Source organism: Theobroma cacao, chromosome 7 (assembly GCF_053813885.1).
Source record: "Theobroma cacao isolate CCN51 chromosome 7, ASM5381388v1, whole genome shotgun sequence".
In the NCBI taxonomy this organism is placed as follows: domain Eukaryota; kingdom Viridiplantae; phylum Streptophyta; class Magnoliopsida; order Malvales; family Malvaceae; genus Theobroma; species Theobroma cacao.
In genome coordinates, this window is record NC_142645.1 from 4,451,534 (window position 1) to 4,473,615 (window position 22,082).

Sequence of the window (22,082 nt, forward strand, 5' to 3'; positions counted from 1 at the left end):
GGATTTTCAACGAAAATTTTCCAACGAAATTTTTCGTTGAAATCCGTTGGAAAATTAAATTTTCAACGAATTTCCAACGGAATTGTCCGTTGGAAATTTGACGTGTACAATATTTCCAATGGAATTTTCAACGAAAATTTCCGTTGGAAATTCCGTTGGAACATAAAACTTTAAAAAAAATTTTACAATCTTGTTGTAGTTTCCAACGGAAATTTCCGTTGGAACATTAAACTTCAAAAACAATTTAAATTTTTTTACAGTTTCCAACGGAATTTTTCGTTGAAAATCCGTTAGAACATATAAAGAGTCAATGATATATTAAAAATGTAACTTTCCAACGGAATTTCTGTTGGAAAATTCTGTTGAAAAGAGCCTTTTTATTGCATCAAAGTGTTGCTAATGTTTGTAACTTTCCAACAAAATTTTCCGTTAAAAAATTCCGTTGGAAATAATAATAATGTTACAAAATTATATAATTTAAATTTTTTTAAAAATTTAGATATCTCTTTAAGCAAATACATAGTTTTTTTTTATTTTTATTGAAGTAAAATTTTGGGCTCTGTTTAAATTTGTTTTCCTTTGAATAATTTTGTATAATTTTTTTAACTTGAATGAATCATACAATATTGATTAATACTACGGAATTAGGGTAATGTTATATTATTCCAAAATTGAAAAAAATTTCTATGTAAAATTTTATATTTTATAAAAAACCATGATTTGATATAAAAATCATATTAAAATGTATATATTACTTTATTTACGTTTTAATTGTAATTAGCTAATATATGTAAATTAAGATTGAAGTTTTATAATAAACTTATTAATATTTGTGCTTAAAAAATATCATTTTATTATATCTATGTATTCATGCAATTCTAACCGAGAGCTATATAAAATAAATAAATAAATATATATATATATATATATATATATATATAAACAATTATGATTTAAGAAAAAAATCAATAAATAATATGAGATATATTAAATAAGGGTCTACATATATATATGTGAGGATATAATTTATGAAAGGTTATAGTAAATTTCATTTAGATGATTAATGTAATAGGATCCAAATCGCACATATATATATATATATATATATGCACACCATTTATAGTTACTATAACTTGTAATGTCTTTTAACACACACACATTCTATTATATATTATGTTACTATAACTTGTAATTACTATTATATAAATGAGTTACTAAATAATATATATACCTTTGTTTATATCAATTTACAATATATGAAGTCAATTATCTTAAAAAAAGTTGTGAGATTATAATAGTTTTGAAACTGAACTATTTTTTGTAAATTTCATGTAACTAAGAGCAAATTCATATAATTAATAATCATAAGAGTTAATTAAATTGTAAGATCTTTTAATATCTATACTTTATATACATTGGGTTAATTTAAAAAGAATATAATTACGACTTTCGTATATACACTATAATACTTATAATACATATACTTTATAATATTGTACTTGTAATATCTTTTAACACATACATTTTATATTATATATTATGTTTATTTATAAAAAATATAATTACTATTGTATTATAAAGTAAAGATGACGTAATATATATACTTTTGTTTATATAAATTTTTAATATATAAACTTAATAATTTAAAAAGAAGTTGTGATATTAGAATAGTTTTTTTACTTAGCAATTTTTTTAAATTTCATGTAAATAAAGATAAATTAATTCATATAATCAATAAATTTATGATTATTAATTAAATTATAAGGTCTTTTGATAACTATGTTTTATATAAATTCGATTTATTTAAAAAAACATAATTCCTATTTTTTAGATACACTATAAACATTTTAATATATATTTATTTTTTATTTGATAAGAATATTATGAAAATGATAATTTTCATACTTATAAAATTTATATAGCAAAATGTGTTTTTAGCACATTAATCCAAATGTTAAATATTTATTAATAGTCTTTTATGTTAAAATAATTAAAAAAGGAATAAAATTTATTTGCCCATCCCACCCCTCGACCCCTCTGTTTCTTTTTTTTCTTCTCTTCTATTCGGGTGCCACTCTTTCCCTCCTTCAGCCAACTCCTTCCCCGATTGTTCTTCCCCGACTCGCAGCTCTCTCTGAAGGCATTCCTTTTCTAGCCGACGACAAAAGGCTGAAGCCCCAGCTCTCTTTACAACTGACGGCACAGGAACCCAAATCTGGTAGGCTCTCGCTTCTTCCTTTTCCAGCCGGTGACACAACCCCGAAGCCCCAGCTGTCTCTAGAACCGACGACACATCAACCCAGATCTTGTCTCTCTCACTTCTTCCTTTTCCAGCCGGCGACACAAAGCCGAATCGACCCAGCTCTCTCTAGAACCAATGACACAGCAACCCAGATCTTCTCTCTCTTGCTTCTTCCTTTGTCGGCGACAAGCCCGATGCCCCAACACTCTCTCTAAAATCGGCGGCACAAACCCCAAACTCCATAAACTCCCACCGACGGTTGGCACCCCTTCATCCAAAGCTCTATTTGTCTATGTATATATTTTTTCATATTCAGATTTTTTTTTGTATTGTTTGGTATTATTTGGTTTGTGGATTGAGGTTTCTGGCTGCTAGACTAGGGAATTGATTTGTGTGTTTTTGGGTTGCTAGGGATTTTAGGAATTTTTACAATTGAGTTTTTGGCCCCCGGATCCCCTGTGCTACATTTGTGAATTGTGATGGGTTGTGGTCTTTGCGATACATAAAAAATAAGGTGTTTACAGCTAGTTGCCGGCCTACCACGCCAAGCTCGGGTCTTTCATCGGTTGATTTGCCTTTTCTCTCCAACAGCCCAGCCACAGCCAGGGTCTGCCGACCGCGTGGGTGTCTCCCTAAGCTCCACGCCCTTGTTCTTCCTTAGTTACCGGCCTACCACGCCACACTCGACTCCTTCATTGGTTCATTTGAATTTTCTCCCTAACCGCCCAGCCACAGCCACTCCCTACCGGCTGCCTCTATGTCGCCCTAAGCCCCATGCCATTGTTATTCCCCAGCTAAGATTTTGGTATAGGATTTTGTTAAGCTAGGTTCATTCTTAATAATTGTTATGCAAACAAGATTTGATGCCTCAACCATGGCTGTATGTTTCTGAAAATTGATACCTTAAAAATTAAATTTTATACATGCCAATGTCGATGTTGTCCTTAGTTTACGAGATAGTTTTTCATTACCCCATATTGTAATTAGTACTTTTGTACTTGTGAATTTGGTGATAATGCTGTTGTCTGGTTCTCCATATATTTATTTATTTTTATTTAATTTTAAGTTTAATATATTTGTTTTTTATTATTTAAATTTTAATTTAAATTGTTTTGTGGAAGAAAAATTAATGTGTAGTTAATTTTATGAAATACGTAGATAAATATGATTATTTATCTATATAGATTCGGGTATACATTGAGAAATTGTATAAAGAAGATTTTAATAATTTTGGTCTATAATAAGATTTTTAAACGGGTTAGGGTAATTATAAGGTAGTAAAAATGTAATAGGGTTAGGGTTAAGGTATTTTGAAAAAATTATTTGGGTAGTTAATAGGGTTAAGGTAGTTGAGTTTTTACAGGGTTAGGGTTCGGTTTAGGGAAATTAGGGTTTAGGGTACATGAGCCGTTGACATTCCTAACCCTAGGGGTTAATTTTGTATATCTTGTTTATTTGATGTTTATCAAGATTTGTTTATCAATTGATGTGCCATTTGTATTTTTAAAGATGTTATTGTGTTTTAATTATTTGATTTTCGGTTACAAGCCTAAACGTTTCATTGCTTTAAATTCAGTCAAAGGATAAGGTCGGCTTTGGAAGCATCAAACCTGTGTTCGGTCTGCTTCAAGACTTGATTGGGTTTTGGTCTAATTTTCGAGGTGAGTAAGATAAACACACAAGCAATTACTTGTTGGTATTTGATAACTGACCACCCCTGTTAAACTTCAGTTTTATAAATAATGATACTAGCCTTTCCAACGGATAATAGTACATATATTTTTTGACCCGTTCACAATACTCATGCTGTTCAATCTGATGCTATCCTAATAAATATAAACCATTTTCCTAGGTTTAACGGATAATTCAAGTATGCAATGATTTATACTATAAGGGATACTTTACAAAATATATGTAATTTTGAATATATACATATATATATAACACGGATACATATTTGAATGTAGGGTTTCACAAATTGTTTTGTTTCCATCAATACAAATTAGTCTTGATAATGATATTCTGAGATTCTTAGGATTATAAAATGTCGGGAGATCGCTCTTGGATGTACCGTCGATTACATAATGGATTCATTACAGCTGAATTTGTAAACGGAGTTACTGAATTTATTAATTTTGCATGTTCGATGACTACATTTATGTGGAAGAATAAAATTAGATGCCCTTGCACACAATGTAGTAACAACAAGTTCTTAGATAAAGATAAAGTCACAGAACACCTCATAAACCGTGGCTTTACTGGGGCTTACACAATTTGGAGTTTACATGGGGAAGATCGTGTTGGACAATCATCAAGAAGTAGATCTAGAGTTGAACTATCCCTTAGATTTGAGGGAGATGCTGCTTTTCGAGAACCTATATATGAAGATGAAATAGAAAATCCATATACTAGAATGGTTAGGGATGCTATGCGTCCCGAAGTTGCTTTCAACCATGGTTCTGAAAATGAGTCTAGCTTTGTGGAAGAAGATCCCAATCCAAATGCATCTTCCTTTTACTCTTTGTTAAGCAATGCAGAGGAACCTTTGTGGGTAGGTTGCATAAAGCACACAACGCTTTCAGTTGTGTCGCAACTATTAAATTTTAAGGCGGAGTACAATTTAAGTGAATCATGTTTTGATCGACTGTTGGAGATAATAAAGAATATGTTGCCATCTGATGAGAATTTACCTATCGACTTTTATAGGATGAAGAAGAAAGTAGCAAAGCTTGGTTTGGGATATATCAAAATTGATGCTTGTAAGAACAATTGCACGTTATTTTATGAGCGATTCGCTACATTTGCGCATTGTCAGGTATGTGGACATCTTCGGTATAAACAGAGGAATTCAAGTGTGAGAAGGCATAAGAAAATTCCTTACAAGATTTTACGTTACTTGCCACTTATACCAAGGCTTCAAAGGCTTTATATGTCATGTAAAACTGCTGAACATATGACGTGGCATGCGCAACACCACAGTGATGATGGACTCCTTAGACACCCTGTTGATGGTGAGGCTTGCCAACACTTCAACCGTAAACATGAATTCTTTGCAATGGAACCTCGAAATGTAAGACTCGGGTTATGTGCTGATTGTTTCAACCCTTTTGGATCGACTGCCAAGCCTTATTCTGTTTGGCTAGTAATGCTTTGTGTGTATAATTTACCCCCATTGATGTGTATGAAACAACAATATATATTTCTTAACATGGTTATCCCGGGTAAGAAAAGTCCAAGTCAAAATATAGATGTTTTCTTGAGGCCTTTTATTGATGAGTTGACTTTATTATGGAGAGAAGGTATTGTGACCTATGGTGCATATAGGAAACAAAATTTTCATATGAGGGCAGCATTATTGTGGACAATTAATGATTTTTCTGCTTATGAGATGTTGTCAGGGTGGAGTACATATGGACGATTATCATGTCCATATTGCATGGAACATTCTAAATCTTTCATATTGGAACATGGTAGGAAACCTTGTTTATTTGATTGTCATCGGTAATTTTTGCCAACTAATCATCCTTTTAGGAGGCAGAGAGACAAATTTATTAAAAAAAGAGTTGAACATGACTTACCATTTCCTCAATTATCAGGCGAAGAAATATTGACACGTTTGAATGATCTTCCTCATCTCCCATTCGAAACAAAATGTGGTGAGCGAAAGAGTTCAGGATATGGTGTTTGTCATAATTGGGTGAAGAAGAGTATATTTTGGTCTCTACCTTATTGGCATACGCTTCTTATTCGTCACAATTTAGATGTTATGCATATTGAACGTAATTTTTTTGAAAATATACTCAACACAGTGATGGATGTTAAAGGAAGGACAAAGGACAACATAAAGGCACGACAAGATTTGAAGGTGTATTACAAGTGGCCAAAATTGGAATTCGTGGAAAATAATGGAAAACTGTACAAGCCCAAAGCTGCTTACACATTAAATAAGGAGGAAATAAGAAATGTCTGTGCTTGGGTTAAACAATTGAGATTACCAGATGATTTTGCGTCGAACATTTCTCAGTGTGTTAATGAGATTGGTTACAAGATTTATGGGATGAAAAGTTATGATTGTCATGTTGTTATGCAACGATTGCTCCCAATTGTATTCCGTAATATGCTGCCTCAAAGAATTTGGGATTCAATTACTAAGATATCTCAATTTTTTAGGGATTTGTGCGCAACTGAAATACCTATTGATCATATGGAAACGTTACAAGGAAAAATATGTGAAACTATATGCAAACTAGAGAGGATATTTCCTCTGGGTTTCTTTGACTCAATGGAGCATTTGTCGATTCATTTACCTTACGAGGCGAAGGTTGGTGGACCTGTCTAGTATCGATGGATGTATCCATTTGAGAGGTAAAATAATTGTTATTTGTTTTCAATTATGATTTATTTTGAAGAGTTAAAAGTACATCATAAGATTGATGAATATTGTGGTTGTTAGGTTTTTGCAACAGTTGAAGAAAAAAGTAAAAAATCGTGCCTCTGTTGAAGGATATATATGTGAGGCTTATGTTATCGAGGAAGTTTCCTCATTCTGCTCATGGTATTTTGAACCTGCTGTGTGAACAAGAGTAAATCGAGTGCCACGTAATGATGATGGGGGAGAGGTGGACTCTATGGGTCGTCTTTCAATTTTCACTCACTCGGGGCGAGCTTTTGGTTCATGTGATAAATTTCGATTTTTAGATAAGGATGAGTTTTATGCGGCTGAGTTATATATTTTAATGAATTGTGAAGAGATGCTGCCATATATAAAGTAAGAACCATGACTTTTTTAACTTGGTAATACCCTATAATAAGATTTAAGTTAATCACGTAGTCGTGGATATTATGATAGAATATTTGATGAAATTGTGAAGGGAGATGTTGTGGAAATTTCGGAAGAGGAATTGGAGAAAGTATGTGATGCGAGATTTGTTAAATGGTTTAAAAATTATGTAAGTTTCCTTAACATAGAAGTGAACTTTTAATTAATTCATTTCTTTTTTATTATGTTATTTATTATTTTATTCTCTTGTATCAATTGTTTGTAGGTTGCAAAGCATAATGAGGAAATAGACCAACGTTTAATTGAAATCTTTTATGGTCCCGGACGTATGATAAGGTGTTACAGTGGATATTTTGTAAATGGTTTCAAGTTTCACACCTTAGACTATGAAAAAATCGTAAGACAATGAATAGTGGAGTTTGCATAAAAGGAAGTTTTTACAATGATCATGAGCGTGACTTTTATGGCATCTTAGTGGATATAATTGAGTTGGAGTATTTTGGTATAGGGAATAGAGTTGTTCTATTCAAGTGTCATTGGTTTGATACTGAAAAAAGAATAAAGGTAGATCGATTGCATGGTCTTGTTGATGTCAATTACAACTCAATACTGGCCAGTAATGAACCATTTGTTTTAGCTGCCCAAGCTCACCAAGTTTATTATAGTAGTTATCCACCAAGAATAAGAGATCGACGTGATTGGTGGGCAGTATTTAAAACAAAAGCTAGGAGTAGATTTCAAATTCCTATTAGTGGTGATAAAGAAAATGAAAGTGATTTGAATGAAGGAGTATATCAAGAAAATGTGTCCAATTCAATTAGTAGTACTCAATCAGAGGAAGTTGATTTAACAGAGCTAGCGACTGGTGATTATGAAGAGGTTAATCCATCGATTGAGGATGAAGAAGATGATATCGATAAAGATGAAGATGAAGAAGACGACATGGAAGGAGAAGATAATGAAGATGATGATGAAGATGAAGATGAAGATGAAGATGAATATGAAGATGAAGATGATTAAGAGACATGCTTTCAGAAGAAAGGCATAAAGCAATGATTGAAGCTAAAACTAACAACATTATAGAATGCAGAGGCATGTCGAGGGAATGGATCACAAATGAAATATGGGACACCCTGATCGATACAGTATGGGGTACAGAAGAGTGGCAAAACAAATCACGAAAAGCAAGGCAAAATCGTTTAACGCCAAAAGAAGGAAGCATTCCAAAGCACACTAGCGGTTCAATTCCATTTGTGGTTCATGCAAAAAGGATGGTATGAATTAATGTTACTCAGAATTAATATGTATGTTTTGCTATGAATTTTATTTAAATTGTTTACATATATATTGGATTTCGGTTTTGCTATACATGTTATATATATCAGGATATATATATATATATATATTATGATTGACTAAATACAATTGTTAATAAATTCAGGCAATTGAGCTGAAACGAGATGTTACCTTCTTAAAAGTTTTCAATCGTACTCATAAGCGCTCAGGGGTGTCGTAACGTGCGGGTCCGGGAACCCGACCGCTAGACGCGAATGTGAAAACTCACTAAAAAAATTTAACTAGGAGTCGCCACCAATCTTTTTTTTTTACTACTAGGTGCGATTGGCCACCTATTGACTCGATTCTAATCGATGCAAACTTAAATTAATTTTAAGCCCACCGAAAAGAACCTTAAACCGGTCTACAATTTTCTGGATCTAGGTTCGGGAGTACGGTTACACCCGGGGAAGGATTAGCACCCCTCGGACGCCCGTTCCATGAACGGTACCATTTTTAGATTATCCTATTGGGCTTTAATTTTTAATTTCACTAGACTTCCTTAATTACTATTTTTTATTTTATCTCCTATTTAACCTAAAATGGAATGCAAATGGGTGGTGAGATGAAATGCATGGCGTGAGATAAAAATGCCGGACAAATAACCTTTTATCGAGGATATTTTCCGAATCCGCCCATCATACTGGTGGGACTCGAGATATTCTCTCACCTAAGGAATTATCCGAGAAACTCGCCTTCGCAAATTCGACGAATAATTCCCGTCATCGGGGTCATCGTACGTTTTCTTTTTAAAATAATATTTTGTGCATAATGAACCTAATTCGAGCAAAAGCCTTTTATTAAAGATGGTTCTCGAGCCCTCCCATCACACTGGTGGGACCCGAGGACATCTTTTCACCTAAGGAACTTTTCGAGAAATACCCGCCTTCGCAGGATCCCCGAAAGATCCCATCATCGGGGCTTAAGCTCGAAAACCAAAAATATTGATATGCAATGATATGTATGATGCAATATGTATATGTTATGCTAATACAATTATTTATTTTTTTATCATTTATTATTTTTATTTTTATTATATATATTTTATTATCCTATTTCCTATTCTTATTTCTTATTATTATTATTATTATTTTTATACTTTACATTTTTTTGTCCTAAGTTCTTTGTTTTTCATTTATAGTTAGACAAATTGTTTATAATTCTATGTTATTTTAATGAATAAAAATTATATATTTTTTTATCGTACTATTTTATATATATTTTTATATTTTTATTATTATTATATTTTTCATAAGTGATTTTTATTCAAACCTAATGCCTAAGGTCTTTATTTATTATTTTCACATTTCTTTATGCCACTTAATATTCGATGCTTACTTTTAAATTAGTTATTATTATTCTTTTATTATTATTAATTTATTTATTTACTTATTTAATGTCATATATATTGTATTTTCACGAATTAATTATTATATATATTTGGATTGTTATCATTTTATCATTATTTTATTACTTATTATTTATTTTTTATCAATTAATTTCATCAAGTAATAATTTTTGTTGTATAATCAAGCTCTTTATTTATTAAGGATTTCGGAATCTTAAAAACGAGACCCTCCCATCATACTGGTGGGGCCTTGATTCGGATTCCGAGCCTAGGGAACATAAGCTCGGGATTGCGACTTCTCGCATCCCGATCAATTATCCCATCATCGGCATCAAATTGAGCAGTTATCTTATCTATATTAAATAGTTCTTTATCTCCTTCTATTTTGTTCTTTCTCCGTTTATATAGAACTACCTTTTTACCTAATTTGATTTTTCCACATTTTTGTTTCATCATATTTTAATTCTAGTTCTCCCTAATTTATTTTCACTCTTATTATCTCTATATAAATTTTCATGACTATGAATCTCATAAATATGTTCCACATTTCATCTTTTCCCATATTTATATATATATATTTTAAAACAAACAATCCGCTAAATATTATATGTTCTTTAGCTAAATTAATACTCTAACGAAACCAATTAGCTTCCTTTTTTTTTTTTATATATACATATATATATTTTAAGTCAAACTTAGCACCACAAAATCAAGCCAATATATCTATAATAAAAATGAAAAATTTACCTTGTTACGAATAGCCACACCCTCCAACACCGAAACAGTGTCGTTTTGTAATCAAAAGGGGTCTTGGGGTGAGTCAAAACGGTGCCATTTTAAATCTTTGGACCCTCCCTCTTTCTTCACGCACCATTCTTCTCCCTTTCTCCTTCTCTATTTTTCACTGTCGCTGGCACTGCGTCACTTGCAGATCTGGTGCCGCGCCAGCCGTCGCTCCTCCCTCTCTGGTGCCGCGCCAGCCGCCGCTCCACTCTCTCTTCCTCCGTTCGGTGCTCCTTCCCCTCGCGCCAGATCTTCGCTGTTGCTGCTCCCTTCACCGGCGGCAAACAACCAAGCTGTTGCTCCTCCTACCGGCGGCAAACCAGCCCAGATTTCTCTCCTCCTACCGGCAGCAAACACTCATCCTACCGGCAGCAAACACTCCCAAGCTTTCACTCCTCCTACCGGCAGCAAACCAGCCCAGATTTCTCTCCTCCTACCGGCAGCAAACACTCCTCCTACCGGCAGTAAACACTCCCAAGCTTTCACTCCTCCTACCGGCAGCAAACAACCAAGCTGTTGCTCCTCCTACCGACGGCAAACCAGCCCAGATTTCTCTCCTCCTACCGGCAGCAAACAACCAAGCTGTTTCTCTATTTTTCTCTTCTGCCCAGCTCTCCTTTGCTTAGAAAAGCTTCCTCCCTGCTGCAGGTTCTCCCCCTCCCATTTATACCCGATTTCTGGGCTTTGGAGGGGGCGCTCCAGTACTGCCTTGTCCCTGGGCACCCAGGGGCAAGTTCCACTAACCTGCCAGACGCGAATTTTTCGCGTCTGGCAGGTGAGAGAGGTGCCTGGCAGGGTGCGTCCGCACCCTGCCAGTCGTACCTCTCTCCCTTTCTTTCCATCATTTTTTGTTCATTGTCTTTTTAATCTAGTGTCTACAAGGGGGTCATGGTGATTTTATTGATAACAAGTCTAAGTCTACGAGTGTAAGTAAAAATTCATTTATTTTGACTATTTCTTCTAAGTTGATGTTCTACTTTAATATTAATCATTAATGATGGTTTTTATGTAGGAAATGTATAATTCTATACTATTGCAGAAGTATGGCGACGAGTCATTCTCTCAGTCGGAATTCGATCCACATACTTGGACTGAAGCAATTGAAGGGAAGGAGACTACATGCACTCACGTGTATGGGTTTGGCACTCGTGTCCCTGCGACAGCTTTACTAACTGGAACACAATCCAATGTAGCAACATCTGAGTCTGCGTGTGGCCCTCTCAACTCAAACTTTAACAGTCCCGCAAATGCATTGGAAGAAAAAGTGAAAAATCTTGCACAAAACTTGAATAAGATATGTGAGGAAATACGTGGAGAAATACGTAAAAAAAGAGAAATGTGATGGCGGAAGGCATGAGTGAATTTATGGCACGTATGGAAACCATGTTCATGAGTAATGCGTGTTCAACCCTTGGCGATGCGGGACCTTCAAGACTTGACAAGTAAGAAAAAAATTCCCTCACATGATATATAATTTTCAAAGCAAACACTTAGATACTTTTTAAGGATATTATGTTTCATATTCATATGTATCAAATTATATTATATATTGTGTGTTAAGGATAATTTATAATTAGGTGTTAGGACTTGAATCTCAATTTTGTAATGTGTTTTTATTTAATATATTTTACAGTTGAATGTGGAATTAAATTTAGTATCGGGAACAAAAATGATAATTTTTTATGAAAATTTATTATAAAAATAATAGATTAAAATTTTCCAACGGAAAATTCCATTGGGCAATTTTCGTTGGAATTGAACTTTCCAACGAAATTTCCGTTGAAAATTTGTTGGAAATTTCCAACATATTTCTTAAAAAAAGGTCAAAAATTTCAATTTCAAACGGATTTCCAACAGAATTTTTCGTGAGAAATTTTCAACGGATTTTCAACGAAAAGTATTACCCACAAAGCTTATACCGACGAAGTTTTCAAAGGACTTTTCCGTTGAAAATCTGTTGAAAATAAACATTTTCAACGGAAAAGACCTATTTCCAACGGAAATTTCCGTTGGAAATAGCCAAATTTTTTGTAGTGTGCTGAGGGGTTTCCACAAATGAGATTTCTCAGGACTATTACCAGTGCATGGTTGGTAGTTGGATTCTGCTACTGCTCTACTACCGCATAAGGATTGAGTATCGACCAACCCTTTCATTTAAACTCGTGATATTTGGTTTAATATCTGGGAAGCATGATTATACAAACGAAATTACTTGTTTTATCATGTGAAAATGTGATCCAGTTTGAAGTTTTCCTACAATTTGTTGGGGTACCAGTGTCTACTCTCTCCAAGACTGATTTTGTCAGGTCCATATATACAACCTATTTGCTCAGCCTGTCTAACAAAGCTGCATAAATTCATCTACTGTCTAACGAAGTTGTACTGTCAGGACAATTTACACACAAGTATAATCATAATTTATGGTGAGGTTTATATGTAAACAGTTTCAATTGTTGCAGCAAAAACTATTGGTTGGAAAAAAGTACAGGAGGTTCAAAACATACTTTGGAAGAAAACCTCAAATTTTTCTTGGCTTCTAAATTTAAAGCAGATTCTGTTCTTTTCCTTGCCATCTCCTATGCCACATTGGTCATTAAATACCTTGCTTTGTTGATTCGTCCTCTTTTTAAGACAGTAGCACTTCAGAATGATCCTTTTCTTGCTGTTTTCTTTCTCTCTACCAAAAGATTACCATCTAGCAAGAAAGTTTTGTCACTGTATATTCTTATAGAAGAGAATCTGCATTTTGGTGAGTTCTTCTATTTGACATATCTTGGTTTCATATCCCCTTGCTCTTTAATCATTCAATTTCATCAAGGTCAAGGCAAACAAGAGCAGAAAAAGACAATCCAGTTAGGCCAGGACCACCAGGTAGATCATTTATAAACTACTGAATGTATAACTGTTAGACATACGTAAATGGAGCTGCTTTCTTGTATGCAAAATAAAATAGCTTAAACCCTATACTTAAATATTGTACCTAAAGAAATGACACAAGAAAGATAGCAGTTAGCAAAACAAAGACAATAAGAAAGTTGTTGAAATTTACAAAGCAGATGGTAAAGTTGAGCCATACCAGATTTTGGTTTTTTGTTATGATTCTGAATTTATTTTTTTTATTCTGTTTGCTTGCTAAGAATTTGCTGAACCACTTTCCTGCACATGTGATTCATTCAAGATGTTTTGCTTTGTTAGCAAGTGTTTTAATGCAAATTAGGAATATTATATTGTAGGGACTTGCTTATGGATCTTTTAGGTGCTGAGGCTACAACAATCCGCAGATTTTTGTTAGATTTTTATAGAAATTTTAAGTCTGGTCAAGCAAAGAAAAGAAATCTTCATGAAGATATTCAAGTTCTTAGAAGAGCATTGGATAAGCTAAACATCTTAAGGGAGGATGTAGAAACAAGAATAGATGAAGGGCTTCACATGGGAAAAATAGCAAAGAGAGAAGTGAAGATTTGGCTCAAACAGGTGCGCGCAATCAACAAGGAAGCACAAATTGTTGAACAAGACCTAGAGGCTATGTCATATTTCTCATGCAAGCGCCTCAGTGAACTTGTTGGCCAAAAGATTCAAGCACTAGAGGAAACTTATCAGCAAGGTAGTTTTGTTCAAGGTCTATTCACTGATGAACCTAGCACCAGTGAAGCGACATTGCCAACAATGAAGCTAGGGGGTGAACCAACAGTTAAAGAAACAATCTGGGGATTCTTGATGGGTGATGAAGTTGCAATGATTGGAGTCTGTGGGATAGGGGGAATAGGCAAAACCACCATCATGATGCATATTAAAATTCAACTGTTGAAGGAGAACAAGTTTGATAAAGTTCTATGGGTTACCATGTCCAGAAAACTAAATGTTGTCAAATTACAGCATGACATTGCATCTGCTATGCAAAAACGTCTTCCACAAGATGAGGATATATCAAAGAGGGCAGCAGCATTATTGGCAATTTTGGGAAGAGTGAGATATGTGCTGATTATAGATGATGTGCACGAAAATTTTTCCCTTAAGGACGTTGGAATCCCTCAACCAGCACATAGCAGAAGCAAATTAGTATTAGTAAGTAGATCTGTTGAAGTATGTCAATCTATGGGATGTAAGGTAGTCAAGGTGCAGCCTCTTTCAAAGGAGGAATCATTGGACTTGTTCTTAGATAAGGTGGGACATGGCCTACTGCTAGCCCCAACCTTAGAAAAACTTGTGAAGCTTGTTGTTGAGCATTTTTCTGGCTTACCTCTTTCTATTATCACAATTGCTAGCAGTATGAAGGGAGTAGATGATGTTTGTGACTGGAGAAATCTACTCAGAGAATTATGTGCATGTTCAAGTCGTGTGAAAGACATGCAGACTCTGATGCTTAATCATTTGAATTTCAGTTTCAATCGCTTGAAAGATCCCAACATACAAAAATGTGTCTTATATTGTGCTTTATACCCTGAAGATTGCAGAATTTCTAGGAATGAGTTAATAGAGTATTGGATGGCTGAGGGGCTTGTTGATGAGTTGGGAAGTAGAAGAACAATGTATGAAAAAGGTCACACTATTATCAATACACTTGAGGAGATTTGTTTATTAGATAGGGCTGATGATGGAGAAAATGTGATGATGGCTGATGTTGTGAGAGATATGTTGTTGCTTTCCAAGGATATTTGTCCTCGGTTCATGGTGAAGGCTGGCATGCAATTGAAGGAGGTACCAAGTGAGCAAGAATGGAAAGAGGAACTTGAGATGGTTTCCTTGATCAACAATACAATTTCAGATATTCCTCCCAAGATGTCACCAAAATGTCAGATTCTCTCAACCTTGCTGTTGCAAGGAAATCATACTTTGAAGAAAATTCCGGAAACTTTCTTTCAGCAGATGCAGCAACTCAAGACTCTAAATCTTTCCAATACTGGTATTGTTGGCCTTCCCTGTTCTGTGTCTAGTTTAGAAAACCTCACTGCACTACTGCTTTATGGATGTGAAAAGCTTACCCATATGCCTTCATTGGCAAAGCTTAGTGCATTGAAGAAGTTAGATCTTCATGGTACATGGATCAGGGAGGTTCCTCATGGAATGGAAATGTTGATAAATCTCAGATACCTTGATTTACATATATGGAGTTTGAAAGAGCTACCCAAGGGAATACTACCTAAGTTTTCACATCTCCAGTACTTCGTATTCGTTGGTTGTTTAAGGGGAGAAGATGCAGTTGGATTGAGGAAGTTGGAGACTTTTTCAGGTGGATTCTACGAGAGTAAAGACTTCAATAAATATGTGTGTTCTGTAAAGGGTGAAGTTCCTACTTATTACCAGCTTGTAGTTGGACAAGTTCCAGGACCTTATAGGGGAATTAGTAAATATTACAAAGATGTGATTTTAAAAGGCTGCAACATAGGAGGAGAAGATCCTGTTGCGCTCCCAAATGACCTTCAGTTTCTGTGGATTGAATGGTGCTACGGCGTGAAGAGCTTAACTGATATTTCTTTGTTTCAAGAAGAAACCAGCTTGAGGATCTGTCATATTTGGTCATGTCAAGAGATAGAGTGCGTGCTTGACTTATCCTCCTCAACCTCATCCTACTCCCCACTTCAGAAACTTGAGAAGCTAGAGCTTCTGAGTTTGTATAACTTGTGTGTACTTGTGAAAGTAAAGACAGCAGCAGCTGCACCTGCGTTGCGCGAACCTGCAGCTCCTGGAATCTTTTTCTGTCTTAAGATATTTAGTATAAATCATTGTAATAGTATCAAGAAGTTGTTTCCATCTGGTTTGTTGAAGGATCTCCAAAATCTAGAGGAGATACTAGTTGTTTTTTGTGAACAAATGGAGGAAATAATAGCATCAGAAGAAGAGGAAGAGAATCACAAGGGAGAAGGAAGTAATGCAACCATAACATTTACTCTTCCCAACTTAAGGCAATTGTCGTTTTTTGAGTTACCAAAATTGGAGAGAATCTGTTGTGAAAAGGGAGTCATGGTCTGTGATTCTCTTCAGAATATTGAAATACGGAAATGTAGGAACCTAAAGAGGATCCCTCTGCATCTACCCTTGCTAGACAATGGCCAGCCATATCTTCCTCCCTCTCTCAAACTAATTGAGGTATCTCCAAAAAGATGGTGGGAATCATTGAAGTGGGATCATCCCAACGCTAAGAATGCCCTTTTACCTCTCTGTCAATTCATTGAAGAAATTCCATCACCAAAACAGATTCCCCCACAAATGTTAGTGTATTAAGGGCAATGGTGTTTCATCAATCGGCTAAGAAGAGGAACTTTACGTGTACTGTAAGTAATAGAATAGATGATTCAGTTTGCCTCGTTTATGAGTCTTTTTCTGTTTGGTTTTGAAAACTGATTGGTTTTGTGACTGCGAACTTGTGTTAGGTTCTCCAGCCATGCAAATTCATTTCTCCAAGCCCTGGTTCAAAGGTTCTCTAAATCACATACCAGGCTCTCTTCAATCCATCTTTTGGGAAGAACTTCAATCAATGCTTGTTCATTTCTGTAATATAGTTTATGGAGTAAATGCAAAAAGCACATTAAGCAGTTTATCTTTCTATGTGATGGTTTGCTTGATAATTCCATCCTGTAATTCATTGTCAATTCTTAAACAGTTATAATGCTATTTCTGCTTCATTACTTTGATATCCCAAGAAAACATATTTGTAATCATACAGTTACATGCAAAAAAAAAAAAAAAATGGGGCAAGATCATTTTGCTTTTTCAACTTGATTTATGTTAAGACTTAAGATCCCTGGCCTTGAGTGCTCCTAAAGTTCCATTTTAAAGCATGTCAGTTGCTCATACTTGACATGAGAGAAAAATGGGACTCGTTGCCTCAATCTGGTCCAAGCTTGGTATTAGAATAAATTTAAATGGAGAAAAACAGATGAAACAATTGAACTGAGAGTTGAAGAGCAGGCATATAAGGTTTCTGTGCAGGAGGTTTATCCTGAGATGGTATTGGAATTTGTCCTGGTATTTCTTGTTTCAGGAAGAAGCCTACTTGAGGAAATCTGTCATATTTGGTCATGTCAAGCGATAGAGTATCTGTCGTATGTGCTTGAGTTATCCTCCTCAACCTCATCCTACCGCTCCCTCAGAAACTCAAGAAGCTAGAGCTTCTGAGTTTGTATAACTTGCATGTTCTTGTGAAAGTAAAGAGAGCAGCAGCTGCACCTGCAGCTCCTGGCATCTTTTCCTGTTTTAAGATATTTAGTATAAACTCACAGTACTAGTATCAGGAAGTTGTTTCCATCTAGTTTCTTGAAGGATCTTTGAAATCTAGAGGAGATTTTTGGTTAGTTCGTGCCAAGAAATGGAGGAAATAATATAGCATCAGAAGAAGTACTGGAAGAGAATCACAAGGGGAGACGGAAGTAATGTAACCATAACATTGACTTACCAAAACTGTAGAGAATCTGTTGTAAAAGGGGAGTCATGGTCTGTGATTCTCTTCAGAACATTGAACTAGGAAATTGTTATGTTACCCTCCATGCAACCGGCGATTTACAATGACACGTGTCGCATTCTAAAGGCCCTTTGAGGATTAAAATCATTGTAATCCAGACTGCAGAGTTGCCGTTCAACCACTGCAATCACTGACGTTCACATGCCCACTGTTCATTTCTTTTGCTCATTTTTCTCACAGAAGATTAGGATTTGGTCAAGGAAATATCCGCCAGTTGCTTTCTTCTAGGCTTTTGCTTCTCCCTCCTTTCTATTGATATTCAACTAACCCCTTTGGAGGACTGCTGCAATATCGGCGTAAAAGACTTGGTAAAACTCTCTACCTTCGGGCATTTTCTTTACAGTACTGCATTATGGTCACTTGATTTACTTAGCATTGCTTGTTTGTCTAATCAAAGATCATTGATTATTAATATTTGATCTTTCCACAAGTTCCATTATCTTTTTTATGTTTCTTTTTTCTTCCGATTAAGTTACACTGAGAATAATCAGAATAACTAGAAAGGAATAATCCTAGGCCTCGGTAATTCTCTTTCATATGGTAATTAGATATACCCATTTCCTTAGATTACCGATTTTCCTTCCATTTCCATCATTTTTTTTTTAATTTCCCCTACATAAGATTTGCACTTAACAAGTTAATTAGCCCTTGTGCTTCCCACTCTGCTAGAAGAATAAACTTCCTGCAAACAAGCTTTTATATCTTCTGTTTAGTTGTTTAGTTTCTATTTGCTTGCCAAGAAGTTGCTCAAGTTCATGCAACGACAGTCTTTTGCTTTACAGGGTGTAGCTTATAATGGAGCTTGTAGGACCAATCCTTGAAGTGATAAAGTGCTTTGGTGGTCCAACTTGCAGATACTTAGATAATCACCGAAAACTTGAAGAAAACATGAGTGACCTTAGAAGAAGAGTGGATGGTCTAAATATTCGAAAGAAGGATATTGAATTGAGAAAGGATGCAGAGCTTCGTAGTGGAAAAGTGGCAAAGAAAGAAGTGGAGAGATGGTTTGAAGATGTAGAAAGGATAAATATCGAAATGCAAACGATTGAACAGAAGTTATGTGATGTGTCATACTTCTCACGTGGCCGCCTTGGGAAACTTGTTTGTCGAAAGATTAAAGGAGTGAAAGAAGTTCATCAACAAGGCAAATTTCTTGATGGTGTGGCAGTTGATGCGCCCCCAACTAGGGGGGTAATATTGCAGACAACAGATCTAGAAGGTGAAATTAATGTAAAAGAACAAATTTGGGAATACTTGATGGGTGATGAAGTTGCAATGATCGGAGTATGTGGCATGGGTGGCATTGGGAAAACTACCATCATGAAGCATATCAACAATCAGTTGTTGAAGGAGGCTCCATTTGATAAAGTGATTTGGGTCACTGTGTCGAAGGAGCTAAATGTTGTCAAATTGCAAGAAGATATTGCGTCTGCATGTGATATGAAGCATCTTCTTCCCAAAAATGAATTGGAGCGAGCAACTAAATTGATGGATATCTTGAAAACGAAAAGATACGTCTTGATCTTAGATGATGTTTGGAAACAATTTTCTCTATTGCAAATGGGAATCCCTGAACCGAGACATGATGGAAGCAAACTAGTAATCACTAGTAGATCAATTGATGTTTGTCTATCTATGGGTTGTAAGGTGCTTAAAGTGCAACCTCTTTCAAAGGAGGAGTCTTTGAATTTATTCTTAAATCATGTAGGGCATGGTGTTCTGGAAGATCCGGCTTTGAAAGAAATTGTGAAGCTTGTTGTTGATCAATGTAGTGGTTTACCACTTGCCATTGTTACAATAGCCGGAAGCATGAAGGGTGTGGATGATGTTCGCGAGTGGCGTAATGCACTATATGAATTATGTGAACGTGTGAAAAGTGTGAGAGGATTGGATACCGAAATATTCAAATGTTTGATGTTTAGTTATGATCGTTTGGGTGATTCGAAAATTCAAAATTGTTTCTTATATTGCTCTTTATACCCGGAGGATTATACCATTGAAAGGAGCATGTTAATTGAAAAATGGATAGACGAGGGACTCGTTGATGAATGTGGATGTAGACAGGCCATGCAGGACAGAGGTCATAGTATTTTGAATAAGCTTGAAAACAATTGCTTGTTAGAAAAGGGTGTTCATAGTAGAGGAGTCAAGATGCATGATGTATTGAGAGACATGGCATTGTCTCTTAAAAAAGCTAATCCTCGATTCATGGTGAAAGCTGGCATGAAACTGAAGGAATTACCATGCGAGCATGAGTGGACAGCGGATCTTGAGAAGGTTTCCTTAATGCATAATTCAATATCAGAAATCCCTCCGGGCATATCTCCAAAATGTGAATCTTTGTCAACCTTGTTGGTGCAAGGGAATCACAAAATGGAGAGGATTTCAGAACCTTTCTTCAAGCACATGCCTGGATTAAAGGTTCTCGATCTTTCTTATACTGACATTCGATATCTGCCCAACTCCATCTCTTACTTGGAAAATCTTGAAGCTCTTGTGCTTCGTTCTTGTTTGAAGTTAAGACATGTTCCTTCGTTAGCAAAGCTTAGATCATTAAGAAAGTTGGACCTTTATTATACAGCTATTGAAGAGGTCCCTCATGGTATGGAAATGTTAACAAACCTCACTTATCTTGCTTTAGATTCTGAAAACGTTAAGGAGTTGCCAATGGGAATACTACCCAAGCTTTCTAATCTCCAATACTTGGTAACTACATCGTATGTAAGAGGAGAGGAAATGGCAAAATTGAGAAAGCTAGAGATATTTTCAGGTCTATTCACTGAGCCACAAGAGTTTCGGAAATATATCAAGTCTGTGGCTGGTCCAAGGCCTACCAATTACTCGCTTCTAGTGGGATCATATGGGATTTTTGAGTTTTTTCAACATCGAGAGTCTTATTTAGTCTGGCAGTTTGAGCAACTCGAAATTCATAAAATTGTGTATATTTTTAAGTGCAGTTTAAGGGGAGATCAAGATCCTGTAGTGCTCCCCATTGACCTTGAGGCTTTGCATCTTGAGGAGTGCCATGAGCTCCTAAGCTTAAGCTACTCATTTTTGTTCCATGATCAGGCAAATGATTTGAAGCATTGTTATATTTGGCAGTGTAAAGGAATACAGTGCCTGCTTGACTTGTCATACTCGTCTTGCAACTTACTTCAGAGCATTGAGACCCTACACCTTCGACGATTGCAAACCTTGCGTCGACTTGTGAGGGTAGGAGTCCCAGCTGTGTCTACATCTCAGGCTCCGACACTGCCTGCCATCTTCTCTTCTCTTAAAGTTTTCTATTTAGAAAGCTGTTCAAGTATGAAGAAGTTGTTTTCAATTGAGTTGGTGCAGGGCCTCCAAAACTTAGAGGAACTTGAAGTTGTATGTTGTGAAAAAATGGAGGAAATAATAACATCAGAAGATGAAGAAGAAGAAGGAGAAGAAGGAAATCACATAGGGGAACGAATGGTTCCCGAAACAACAACCTTTATTCTTCCCAAATTAAAGAAACTGCGCTTGTTGTACTTACCAGAATTGAAGAGCATCTGTAGTTCTGGAGTTACTATTCATGTAGATTTTATTGACTATAAGATTGATCATTGTCAGAAGCTAAAGCCTTTTCCCTGTTGTTTCTGTATATCAGGTGAAAAGGTCTTTGTCTGATTAAATGGTGCATCAGCATCTTCCATTAAGGTCTCACCACTGAGTTCTTTTCTGTTTGATTACTTTTCATCTTCTTTGATTATAATTTTGGATTTCCAAATTTATTGTGTTCTTCATCTTCTTTGATTATAGTGGAAATTTTCATTATTTCCACGGAAGTAAGATTTAAAGTCGAATCATGTAAATACTGGTGTTATTACTACCTTAATTTCACCTATTATTTCTTGTTACATGTTTTTTTTTTTTTTTTGCCTTTTCAAACTTCATTCTATCATGGGAATGTCGGGGAGTTAATTACTCTCCAATTTGGCCAAAATGTGTAATAATGATTGCCAACAATCAACTTATAATGCCTCACACAGGAGTTTCTAGCTGGACTCCAACTGCCTATTGGTATTAAGTTACTGCACAAGTCATTCTCTTCTCACACGGAGGATTGGGCAGGAAGATCTGCTAGTTGTTATCTTCTTGGCTTTAGTCTCTG

General features: G+C 35.4%; 3 protein-coding genes across 5 annotated transcripts; all 3 read left to right on the forward strand.

Moving 5' to 3' along the window:
- The first annotated feature begins 4,286 nt into the window (after nt 1-4,286).
- LOC148761485 (uncharacterized) lies at nt 4,287-5,747 on the forward strand. The gene has a single exon (XM_088808612.1). It carries the CDS (start codon nt 4,287-4,289, stop codon nt 5,745-5,747), a length of 1,461 nt encoding a protein of 486 aa, XP_088664738.1.
- An 8,989-nt stretch (nt 5,748-14,736) lies between these two features.
- On the forward strand, nt 14,737-17,024 carry LOC18593829 (disease resistance protein At4g27190-like). Its single transcript, XM_088808170.1, has 2 exons — nt 14,737-16,760; nt 16,860-17,024. Exon 1 carries the CDS (start codon nt 14,758-14,760, stop codon nt 16,708-16,710), a length of 1,953 nt encoding a protein of 650 aa, XP_088664296.1. The 5' UTR covers nt 14,737-14,757; the 3' UTR covers nt 16,711-16,760; nt 16,860-17,024.
- A 956-nt stretch (nt 17,025-17,980) lies between these two features.
- LOC18593831 (disease resistance protein At4g27190-like) lies at nt 17,981-21,828 on the forward strand. 3 transcript variants are annotated; one of them, XM_088808167.1, is made up of 2 exons: nt 17,981-18,255; nt 18,715-21,828. In XM_088808167.1, exon 2 carries the CDS (start codon nt 18,743-18,745, stop codon nt 21,596-21,598), a length of 2,856 nt encoding a protein of 951 aa, XP_088664293.1. In that variant the 5' UTR covers nt 17,981-18,255; nt 18,715-18,742; the 3' UTR covers nt 21,599-21,828. The 3 variants fall into 3 exon arrangements, with proteins under 3 accessions (XP_088664293.1, XP_007021280.3, XP_088664294.1); XM_007021218.3 differs by having other exon boundaries at nt 17,982-18,255; nt 18,730-21,828; XM_088808168.1 differs by having other exon boundaries at nt 17,982-18,255; nt 18,802-21,828.
- Nucleotides 21,829-22,082: the final 254 nt, after the last annotated feature.